General features: G+C 33.5%; 1 protein-coding gene across 7 annotated transcripts in view; it reads right to left on the bottom strand.

The window, feature by feature from the left end:
- CABCOCO1 (ciliary associated calcium binding coiled-coil 1) overlaps positions 1-12,993 on the bottom strand; it is a 103,739-nt gene that overhangs the window by 74,722 nt on the left and 16,024 nt on the right. For all 7 annotated transcript variants that reach the window (XM_055092880.2, XM_034930633.2, XM_008955801.4 and 4 more), the window contains 3 exons: positions 10,435-10,604; positions 5,553-5,697; positions 1,122-1,194 (listed from right to left, as the gene is read on the bottom strand). In XM_055092880.2, the coding sequence (XP_054948855.1) occupies positions 1,122-1,194; positions 5,553-5,697; positions 10,435-10,604 (388 nt within the window). The remainder of the gene's footprint in view (positions 1-1,121; positions 1,195-5,552; positions 5,698-10,434; positions 10,605-12,993) is intronic.

Raw genomic sequence — 12,993 nt, 5'->3', positions numbered from 1 at the left:
CCGCATGTTCTCACTCATAAGTGGGAGTTGAACAATGAGAACACATGGACACAGGGAGGGGAACATCACACACTGGGGCCTGTTGGGGAGTGGGGGGCAAGGGGAGGGATAGTATTAGGAGAAATACCTAATGTAAATGACGGGTTGATGGGTGCAGCAAACCACCATGGCATGTGTACACCTATGTAACAAACCTGCACGTTGTGCACATGTATCCCAGAACTTAAAGTATAATAAAAAATAAAATAAAACAAAATAAAGTAAAAACATGTTTTCCTACTCAGAATTCATTTCTAGGAATTACAAATATGTGATTATAAGTAAGTTTGTTTGAAAGTGTCTCCAGATAGACCTTTCATTGTAGAACTGCTGTCCTATGTACTGAATTGTTTATGTAGTATTAATTGAGGGGTTACTGTATCCTACATTATACTATATGCTGTAGTAGAAAAGCAGCAGATATCCTTGTCTTCAAGAAAATTACTGTTGAGTTGTAGTAACTATATCAACCCACAGGAAACAATTAGGAAACCATATAACACAGTGAATATTGATATGCTTATTGGTGCAACAGTAGCCCAAATTCAGCAATAAGAGATCAGTTGGCACACAATAACAGGATTGATTAGAGAGTTTGTCTAAACCTTTTGTTTGAGATTATGATGCAATTAAGGTAGGTTTGATCCACTGAGGAAGTGGGATCTAAATTAGGTCTTAAACAATGAGTAGAATGAAAAAAAAATGTGAAATTAGAAGGGATTTCACTGAGTTACCATTACCTTTACTTTACATAATTATTCTTTTTTGCAAATTACTAGTTGTTTTTTTCTGATTTTATTTGTATGAAGACATATGTACCTTATCCAATTGAACTTTGTCAAATAATCCATAAATACACAAAGTATAAATGATTAACAATGCTTTTAATGCCAAAAGACAGCTTATTTTCCTAATGCAAAGATCACTTTATATAATTATTCTTTTTGCAAACTATGAGTTGATTATATTAACACTTGAATAATCTTGACAAGAAGTTGCTTTAAGCAGTTAAAGATCCAGATGCTGATCAGCATGCATTAAGTGATTCTGCTTAATTGGTTCCATCTAGATAAATTACTTACCTCAGTTCCTATCACAATTTCTTCCCTGGCAGAGTAGAACATAAACTCATATAGCTTGTAGTGTTGAAATAAGCTGAAATATAAAATAAATGTGCACTCTGATAAGTTGATTTCAGGAAAAAAAACACAATATGTAAAGACATTTATTAAAGGAAACTTCATATTGACCAAACTAATGCTATCAGACACTAAAATAGACTTAGCATCCTCCTTTATTCCAAAAGAAATTGTCGGGAAATGCTAAGAAATTAAGTTTTATTCTTTAAGGAAAGGACAATATAACATAGTACCTAGAATAATATCAGTAAATCCATTTGTAATGAGTGGGTAAGTTAGGAATAAGGGAGAAATTAGATGGCATCTTGACTTTTCCTAGCTTAAAAGCAAATAATGCACCATTACTAAATAACATGAAACTTTACATTATTTGCTCTTTTGCTGCAAACAGGAGTCAATTTCCTCTGGTACAAATGGCACTGAATTATATAATCTACCTCTATGTCAATTACTTCTCACATTCTCAAACTGTTTCAAGATTAAATTAATCTATAATAATACCTGAAAAATGGCGCATGAACTAAAATCCATTTAGAAAATGTCTGAGTTTTCTGCAGAATATTCGGTCATACATGAAAGGGAAAAATTAATTTAAGAAAGATCATTTCTTCAGTTCTTACCCTAAAGACTAGGTGGTCAGCATACAAAAACTATAAAGAACCAAAGGATAGAAGTTCCTTAAAACAAGTATTCTAGTAAGTTTAAGGAGCAATGCATTATTAAGAGTTAAAAATTTACAGAAGGGCTGACTTCTAATATCCTGTTTGTGATAATATTTGAATTTTTCTAGTTCTCTTCCTGCTGGTTGAGAAAATTAATAGACTCATAATACAGCAAAATGCCCAAGAACAAAAAATTGTCTTAGTGGTTTCTCTTTCACTCTGGTGCCTTTTGCTATTTAAGGAAATTGATTTTAATATAACTGAGAAATTAACATTTGCAAAATGTAGCTACAGAGCATGTATAATAATGGCTTCTCCTGGATGTTGTAATGGATCAAAGTTTCAATTCATTTGAAATCAATGAAGAAATCCTCAGGCAACTGAGTCTCTCTGAGTTATATTAGCAGTTGATCTCACTACTAACACAATCCATTAAAAAGTGATGGGTGTGCAGAGTCTGTCATGGTATTTTGGGGGAAAAAAACCTCTTGTACATTCAAATTACTCATCAACATTCAGAAAAGTAACTTAGCTTTTGACATTACTTTGACTTGTTGGCTAGAAAAATACATCAAGATTAGTGAAGTCTGATAATTCAATGATGCAAAATAAATTCAAACTCTCCCTAACTTACGCTGGTTACCTAGAGAAAGCCTTAAGATAAAAAATATTAGACTGGCAATAACTGATTTTAAGTAGAAAAATTAAAGACTATAGAGTATTTTGGAAACAGCTTGGCTTCCTCTCAGTGAACCGGCATAAAATTTCCCTTTCTCCATCTTGCATCACACAAAGAACTTAGTTCATAGATCTTCTTTCCTGAAATTTCATAATCTTTCAGCCTTATTCTTTTAATTGCATATAGGAATTAGGTTGTCCCATGCCAAGAGGGAAATTCACTTCTTAACACTGAAAACGAAATGCATGATTTGTATGCGGTGGTCAAAGCTGCAGGCTTGGGGGCAAGGCCAGGACTAGGGCCTTGTCCAGCTTTACCAGGAGCGATTAGGTGGTGCTACATGGGAACAAAGTGACACTTCAGCTGCGATAATGCATTTTCTTCTGCTTCTGACTGACTCAACTTCCTAGATTATTTTGTCAAACATTTAGTCTTAGTCCTAAATTGAAGAGAGATGAAGTGAAAATAATTCAAGATGTCTGGCTTGATGCCTGGAAGTGCAATACCCTGTGGTTTACAGAGCGGCAGGGTTGATTTTCTTATTTTGGGTATATGCCTCTTATATTGAGTGTACACCTGAGATTACTATCGCCTAATTCCCAAAAATAGGTAGAATCCACAACGGCAGACGTGTATTTGGGCCGTATATATGTAAATGATGTTTTATACTAAAAAGCTGCAGAAGTATTTATATTTGTATACATGATACAATACACTGTAAAAATGTACAACTAGATTTGCCAGTACTTACAGTCATGTGGGGGAGGAAATTTGGTATTAGTTTTTTTCAAATCACAGACACATGACAGAGTGTGTTAAGGGCATCAAATGAAATTTCCATTTTTTTGTCAGTTAAGTTTCACGTGGTATGGGTCACGTTCTAAAAACTGCTCTCCCTAAATTGACTAGGGCTTTTAGTGGTTGGGTAAACTTAATATCGGGTTAAATTCAAACACTTATACTTTTGATAACTGGGTTACCTTCATATTTATAAAACTGCTTTGTAGTCATCAAAATGAAAAATATTATATGATTTCATTGTCATTAAACTGTTTTTTTCCTTCAACTTTTAACTTTAAGGGTACATGTGCAGGATGGGTAGGTTTAAACGGGTGCCATGGTGGTTTGCTGCAGAGATCAACCTATCATTTAGGTATTAAACCCAGCATCTATTAGGTATTCTTCTTGATGCTGCCCCTCCTCTCAGTCCCCCCTAAACTTTCATTTGTGGACCTTTGAGGGGTTCTGAACAGGTGTTGTAGAAAAACATATTTTCTTTTATACAACTGCAGACTCAATTCCAGATATCCTACTAACTGATAGTTTATAGTTCTGTAATAGGGATATTTAAATTGCATAATTTCTTTGAAATAACAATATGAAGACTTAACAGCATCAACAATTGCTGTGATTTACTTTGACTAATTTCTTAAATACTACTTTTTGTTTTATTTTTAGTGAAGTAATAATATTAGGGATTTATAATATGTGAAATTACCCTGGTTAGAATCTAAAGGTGACGAACATGGACATCCCCTCTTAACTTAATTGTTTTCTGAAGGACAATGTCAAGAAATATGTAGATGAACATTTGCCCAGAGAGATGAGATGAAGGGGAAAAGAGCTGTCATCCTTCACCTTCCAGAAGGGGTCATTACGGCACCTGCATGGGTTTTGTGGCCCTGGTCAACTATCAGTCCCTGTGCCCATTAGAAACCTCCTGGGCTTAGAGCTCAGTTGTAAAAATGTGTTCTGCAAGAGAAACTGGGACTGTTCAACTAGAGAAGGAAAATAAGGATGCTAATACAATGTGCAAAGTAGAATTCCTCTGCCCAGTGATTCTCAAACCCTGATGGGTAGAAAGACCTTGAGGAATAGGCTCTCCTCCAATTTTGGATTACCGTCGTCTCCCCCAACACAAGGACCTTGCTTTACTTTAATTGATATGAAAACTACTCTGGCTTTTATTGGGAGATACCCCTTAGGAGCTATGTTTTAATATTAAGAAACCACATTGTTTTAAATGTTATTACGTAAAAACCATAGTATATCATATGACATTATTAATTCATACCACAAACCAATATATAAACTTTATCATATTAAACATACTAGTATTTAAAAAGCTTTCTAGATTTCAGCTAGAATCCTTGCCAAGCAAATCATGAGCATGTCTAGGATATCAGTCAGCACTCTTATTTTAGAATTTTAAATTTTAAAGTTGAAAAACACTGGAGTATATAGTACAAGAGGAACAAAAATATTATGCAGAAGCTTTCAGCTTGACAAAAGATTTTAACCTACTCTTGTTTGAATATTTGCACTCTAAAAATGTCCCTTTAGAGAGATGCATGACTCTACTGCAGACCTTGTGACAGATTATATAAAAAGACAAATTTCTTAGTTCACCAATGAAGAATCACTGGAATAAAAGTACTTTACTTCCACACACCATCATTTTCAAGTAGTAAGAAAGACTTAATGAGTTTAATTGGTCAATACTACAAGGTATTTCAGGGGATGTAATAAATTTGAGGAAGTATATTCATAAATCTCTTCAATTTCTAATACAAAGCATTCAAAACAAATATTTAAATAGCAATGAATGTTGCTCTTCAAAATGTAGAATTAGGTAGTTGGAAAGATCAACTACCTAAAACATAGAGTCTATTATAATTGCAGCTGGTTAATGTGAATCATCCTATTAATAAATATTAATTAAAGATGCAAAGAAAAATGAAATTCTTAATTTATTTCAATTCTAGATAAAATTATATTTATCAAACCAAACCTTTTTTTTTTTGGGAATGCAAAGTTAGCCAAACTGTTCACTGTTCTGACTTTTAGTTATTAGGTGAAAGATTTGAACACTTAATTTAAAGAAGATTTAAGTACCTAATTATTGGTTGGGCTAATTACGGCATAAATTCTGTAAATATCTGAATCTGCTAAAAACTGAATTACTTTTTACTTAACAGACATTTTCCAGAAGATGTGAAATGAAAAATAAATGTTACTGAAAATAATCCATACCTGATTTTTAAGTAATCAATGATAGCATTGGCTTGTTTTACATCAAAGATATTCCAGTCCTCACTCTTTTGCGAATGTGTTGGTCCTATTTCAGCCATAACTTCTCCAAGCCATTTTATGCTTTCCTCTAAGGACATATGTAGTGCTGAAATAAAATCCAGAGAAATCTTAATTATTATTTTGATAGATGTTTCCAGAATAAGATAATCCAAGATGTTTTCAATGTGCCAAAATTTACTTTGTTAAGTATTTGTGAGGATAAATGGTAAAACTCTTGTTTCTTCCTAATAAATTGATATGTTTTATGCAAAAGAATAGAAGCTGGCTGGGCACGGTGGCTCAAGCCTGTAATCCCAGCAATTTGGGAGGCCAAGGTGGGTGGATCACTTGAGCCCATGAGTTAGAGTACCAGCCAAGGCAACATGGCGAAACCCTGTCTCTACAAAAAAATCCAAAAATTAGCCAGGCATGGTGACACATGCCCGTGGTCCCAGCTACTTGGGGGGCTGAGTTGGGAGGATGGCTTGAGCCTGGGAGGCAGAGGTTGCAGTGAACTGGGATGGTGCCACTGCACTCCAGCCTGGGTGACACAGTGAGACTCTGTCTCAGGAATAGCGCTGACCCTGCCCCAACATTTGTAAATTACTACAATGCTACACAATTGTCTGCAGAGTTTATGTTTTCATTTTAGGATGAAAAAAAAGAAAAACAAATTCAAAATGTACTTTAAAACCTTTCTTTAAAATGAAAAGCGTTTGTTTTTTCTTTTTTCTACAGTCTCAGAATAAAAGCATGAAAACTGCAAAAAAAGATGTTTGACAGCTGGTGAGGAATGGAAGACTTAGATGGGAGGTTCAGTTACTACACAGCAGAGCTGAACTTAGAGCTGAAAATGTAAATGAATGGAGTCAATCAACACTGGGCTTTAGCCAATTGTTTCCATGTGTAAATCTGGGTCTGAAGATTTTCAATGGAAGTCAGAAATATGGATTTTTATGTAAAACATCAAGTTTTTTTTCTTTTCCACAGCCACAGACTTATAACTCATGTAAGCTGTTTCTCAAATATCTGCCCAGTGGTGCTGGTGAGAGCCCGATGAAAATGCACAAAGAGTGACACAACCTGGCCACCACTAAGAAGTAAAGAGCTCAGTGATTTCTCGTCTATTCTTTCACATCTACACACCAACGAAAACAAACACCCGAAACCGTCTTCTGTGGCATTTGTCCAGTTGAAAAAGAACACCTTAGACTTAACTTTTAAAATGTCTATAATAAAAATATAATTCCATTTTCTTTTCTCGTTTGGTTCTGTTATGCTCAGTGTTACTTGTGACAGATAAAACATTATTTACAACCCACACACACACTATCCACCCTTCCCCTGGAAGATGGAGTCAGGTAAGTGGACTGGCCAGGGTGTCCTATGTTTGCGGAAAAGCGATGGGTGTGTGGACATAAGACAGAGGATGCTGGAGGTGGAGAGTAGAAAGATACTAAAGCCAGGCTGGACAGGCCGCTTGGGGGAGATGAATGTCAGTGGGGGGCCTGAATGTGGGATCTGGGGGAATTGTGCTGCTCAATGTGGACCCCACCAGCCAAATCTCTGTCTCTCTCTGAAACCATCAGTCAACATTACACTTGTTGTAATGTTGATTTGGAAGGGAATGGGTGGAGATTTAAAAAAGTTATGAGAACATAGGCTGATTGCTGGACCAGGTATTTCTGGATTACACAGCTACTCTTTCCCAGTGGGGTGTAAGTGCTCTACCCTAAATACCAAAATTACTAATAAGGTGAAAGTAAAGTAATTTAAAATGTTAGGAAGACACTATAAACACTAACTTGTAATCTGTTTAGTATAGCTTCTTATCTACTTATAGGAATTAGAAAGAAGCATAAAACTACATAAAACAATTAAAATCTGGTTTAATGAATTACAATTGGTTCGTTTCCCATTGCCTCCCTCCAGATCATCTTTTATGTATGTCAGATCCACTGAATTATTTCTGGATAACTAGGTTTTCCTATATCATTCTAATTGGAATTCAATTATTATTGTACATTTCTCTCTCCATGATAAACTTCTTTTGATAATAGTGGAAGTAGCTTCAGAAAAGAAAAATCTGTTGGATAAAAGCAATTCATAAATGAATGGAAAAATCTGAATTATTTTATTAATAAAATGATATTAATTAGAGATGCAGAGAAAAGAGAAATTCTTAGATAATTGATTATAATTCCAGATGAAATTATACTTATCAAACAAAAATACATTTATATGACTATTTCCTTCTGAAAATAGTTGAATCTTTAAAACTGTTTTTCTATGTCTAATGTCTTTCTGTAGATAATTGCTTTAAAAATTAGGGAAGTTATAATTTCATTTATCTAACTGAAATATTTGCTCTTTTAAAAATCACATTTAGTGATATGATTAAAATATAAAAGATTAAGCCACTCAAATAGTAAAAGCTTCTAGAAATAAAATGTATTCTTGAAAATTTAGAGTAATGAAAGAACATACTAGACTTATAATTAATTGGAAAATGTAGGATGCTACCTCATAACTGACCTTTATTATTAGTAGTTAGGTGACCTGAGTCTATTTTTATCTATTTATTTTTGGAGACAGCATCTTGCTGTGTTGCCCAGGCTGGAATGCAGTGATGCAATCATGGGTCACTGCAGCCCCAGCCTCCTGGGCTCAAGCGATTCTTCCACTTCAGCATCCCAAGTAGCTGAGACCACAGATGTGGGCCACCATACCCAGTTAATTTTTCAATTTTTTTTTAGATATGGGGTTTCTCCATGTTGCCCAGGCTAGTCTTGGACTCCTGGCCTCAAATGCTCCTCTTGCCTTGGCCTCCTAAAGTGCTGGGATTACAGGTATGAGCCACTACACCTGGCCTCACTTTCTTTCTATGTAAAATGAGAATACTGCAATACCTATTTTCAAAATTATAGTGCTGTTGGGAGGATTAAATAAGGAATTCATGGCCGGGCATAGTGGCTAATGCCTGTAATCCTAGCACTTTGGGAAGCTGAGGCGGGCAGATCACCTGAGCTCAGGAGTTCAAGACCAGCCAGGCCAACATGGCGAAACCCCGTCTGTACTAAAAATACAAAAATTAGCTGGGCGTGGTAGCGCGTGCCTGTAGTCCCAGCTACTTGGAAGGCTGAGGCAGGAGAATCGCTTGAATCCAGGAGGCGGAGGTTGCGGTGAGCAAAGATGACACCACTGCACTCCAGCCTGGCCAAGTGGCAGAGTGACAATCTGTCTTAAAAAAAAAAAAAAAGAAAAAAGAAATTCATGTGAAACTAACTCCTGGTACTATTACATGTGTATAGTGCTTTCTAGATTTAGCCCAAAGCCAGCACATTTGATGTCGTATTCAAGAAGACGGGCCCTCACTTGCTAGTGTAGACCCTGTGTGTCCTTAAGGAGTCACTGAACTCCTCTGACTCTTATCAATTTCTCTCATAAGCTGGCATGTGAATTAAACATGACAATATTTTTAATGCAAATAGCACTATGACTGGCATAAGTTAATCTACATAAATGTTACCTGCATTTGCTATTCCTATTGAGGGGAAAACCAATTTAGCATCATAAGAAATAAAAAATATTCTACAGTTACTTGCTAACATTCACATCATACACCAGGGGGGTCCATCTAGGCCTATGGACCTGGCTACGTGCTCAGGAGTCTACTGCTACCTAGTTGAAGTGTAAACATACTTCACCTTTTTCCTTGGCACATTTGGTTAAAATTACATTCTTTCCTAATGATGACTATAAGTTTGTTCAGTTTAAAAGTGTGGAGGGATTTTTAAAAAAAATTTTTTCTGCCAGGAGGAAAAACAAGATTCCTTGTTTTTTTTCTGGTTAGGTTCTACATATGTACTTTCTCTCTCATGGTTTATGAGGAGTTGGATGGATCCTGCTCAGGTTTTAGAAATTCATTTTTGCAATAATATCAACAATATAAAGTTTCACATAGAAGAAATGTTACTGAGTCAGTTATAAGTTACAGGAAAAGTTTAAAAAAGAAATATCTTCTCAAATTTGGGATGTGAGGTCCATGAAAATTTTTACTTTCCTTTATTCTATTTCTAGTGTGTGAATACTCAGCTCAGAAGTCGCCAAAGCTTAGGACTGTCCATGTTACATATTCTCTTTTAAAATTTAATTTTTGCATAAGTGATATATTCATATTTCAAAAATACCTACGAAGAAATCTTGTGAAAAGACTTCCTCCAATATCTGTTGCCCACATGCCCAGTTCTTACTACCATTCACCCCAGGGAATTTTGATTATTATTTTTTTTCTGTATCTTCCAGCATTTCTTTGTGTATACACAAATGAAAATATGGATAGATTCTTATTTTTGCTTCTTTTATAAATAAAAGCATGTAGTTCTGCACCTTGCTTTACTTGATAACTATATATTGTTTCCCATACAGTACACAGAAAGTTTCTTCATTTTCTCCTTGTTATAGCTGCCTAATATTCTATTCTAGAGATAGCTAATAGTTACTGATAAACTTTTAATTTTAGTGTAGTTTTAAATTTACAAAAATTTCACAAGAATACCACAGAGTCCTCAGATATTTACAGGGTGGATGCCACTGATACAACTTTAAAATGAAATTAACATATCTTTGGCAAATTGGCTATTAAGAAAACTGTAGCCTTTGTTAAGTATTACTTGAGGTTTTATAACTCAATGGAGACAGGAACTATGTATTTGTTATACTCAGGAAAAATCCGTATTTTTCATTAAAGGAATTACAATAAAATCTGTAACTTTTGCTTAAGAACCTCAATTTATATGGTAAATTAAATTTGTTTTACTTCAAAGGAAAATAGTGTACTTACTTTTAAGATTTTGAAGTAACATAGCTAGTAAAGTCATAAATTTTGAATATTGAATAATAGAGAAATCCATTCCTCTAGCCCACAAAAATCCAGATACATAATAATCTAGTAGAATGGCATCCTTTAAACAAGTTGCAAGGTTTTTGAAATTCAAAAATATTCTCAGTTTTCTGTAAAATAAAACAAAAATCCACACATTAATTCAGATTAGATATTGAACCATTTCTTTCCTAAGTTTTGAAAACAGGTCTTTTTCTTTAATGAAAATTCTATAATGCCCATAATCTGAAAATATTCAGTTACATCAAGCTTCATAAGACCAAAATGACATTCAAAAAAGAAACAGAGAGAGAGAGAACGAGGATGGGGGAGCAAACTCTATTTTTGGTCTCTTTCCTCCTCTTCCTCTTTATTTTCTGTTTCTCCTCCTTCTCTCCCCTTCCCCTTCTTTCTTCCCTGTTTATGTATAGCAATTTTACTAGTATATTTTTCTGTGAAATTCAATGTCTTTTTTCATTTATAAAATTGTTTCTTTTATTTCTGAAAATATTCTGGAACTAAATGGTTAAATATTCTGAGATATATATATTATATATATGTTATACATGTATAACTAACATATATATGTTATACATAACATATATGATGTTATACATAACATATATGATGTTATACATAACATATATGATGTTATACATAAATATATATTATGTTATACATAACATATATGTTATATATGTTATATATAATATGTTATATATAACATATATTATATATGTTATATATAACATATATATAATATATGTTATATATAATATGTTATATATAACATATATATTATATATGTTATATATAATATGTTATATATAACATATATTATATATATGTTATACATAATATATATTATATATGTTATACATAATATATATTATATATGTTATATATAATATATTATATATGTTATATATACAATATATATTATATATAACATATGTATTATATATGTTATATATACAATATATATTATATATAACATATGTATTATATATGTTATATATACAATATATATTATATATAACATATGTATTATATATGTTATATATATAAATATGTATTATATATGTTATATATAAAAATATGTATTATATATGTTATATATATAAATATGTATTATATATGTTATATATATAATATGTATTATATATGTTATATATAAATATATTTATATATGTTATATATGTAAATATATATTATATATGTTATATATATGTAAATATATATATATATATTTTTTTTTGAGACAGGGCCTTGCTTCATCGGCCAGGCTGAGTGCAGTTGTGTGATCTTGGCTCACTGCAACCGCTGCCTCTCCAGTTCAAGCGATTCTTCCTCAGCCTCCAGAGTAACTGGAATTACAGGTACCCGCCACCATGCCAGACTAATTTTTTGTATTTTTAGTAGAGATGGGGTTTCACCATGTTGGCAAGGCTGGTCTCGAACTCCTGATCTCAAGTGATCTGCCCGCCTTAGCCTCTCAAAGTGCTGGGATTACAGGCGTGAACACTGCACCCAGTTCATTCTGCTATATTTTAAAAAGCATTCCAATTATGTACGTTTTAGTCATTTTTTCTAGAGTTATAATTTTCTCTTCAATCTTAAAATTTTTTCAAGTCTATTTTCTTTTTTTTTTATTTTGGATACTGTTTTATAATCTTTTATTTCTTTATCTCTTCCTTGAGCTTTTATATCTCTGTTGTATGCTTTCTGTAGTTGCTTCATATATTTTAAAATTCATGATAAAATAGTTGATTATATTTTTTGTCTTCTCATGGTTATATCTTTCTGGTGTGTTTGATTTGCTATTTCTCTTTCCTGTTCCTCTCCTATTTTTTCTTGCGGTGTCCTGGAATGCATATTCTTTGTTTACCACCTTATCTTTGGATGAAGGGAGTTTTTGTCCTTGAATACCTACTTTCGGGAAATACACTGGAGGTGGAGACCTGGCCAAGCTACAAACTAGCAGGCATTTTCTGTATGAAGTAACTTTGTGTCAATTATTCTAGCATTTATTTATTTTTTTTAATTGGTAAGGTAAAAGAAAGAAAAGAATGAATAGACTCTCTTTATTATCATATAAACAGTCAATTTCCTGTGCTACAGAAAGGATCTGCTCCAAGCCTGCACACCCTGGTCCTGCTATTGCAGACAAGGGTTCCTGGAATGGTACTTTAAGGTTTCTTCTCCTGGGAGATTAAGCAGATAGATAGATAGATAGATAGATATAGATATAGATATAGATATAGATATAGATATAGATATAGATATAGATATAAGCTCATTCTAAGCTCTGTGACTATGAGCATCCTTCCTTATATTTTCTCCTGCCCTTCTGGTTGATCTATAATGACAGTGGCCATCATCTTTATATTTTGTGGTTTGGACCATTAGCATTCTCTTGGTTTTGACAAAGATGAAGGTGGTATTTCCTTGTTGGTTTTATGTGATTTTGAGAGGGGTAATATGTGTATGACAACTTTTTACTGCTGTCTTCAAAAATGG

This window comes from Pan paniscus, chromosome 8 (assembly GCF_029289425.2).
Source record: "Pan paniscus chromosome 8, NHGRI_mPanPan1-v2.0_pri, whole genome shotgun sequence".
Lineage (NCBI taxonomy): Eukaryota > Metazoa > Chordata > Mammalia > Primates > Hominidae > Pan > Pan paniscus.
This window is presented reverse-complemented; position numbering and strand designations above follow the sequence as displayed.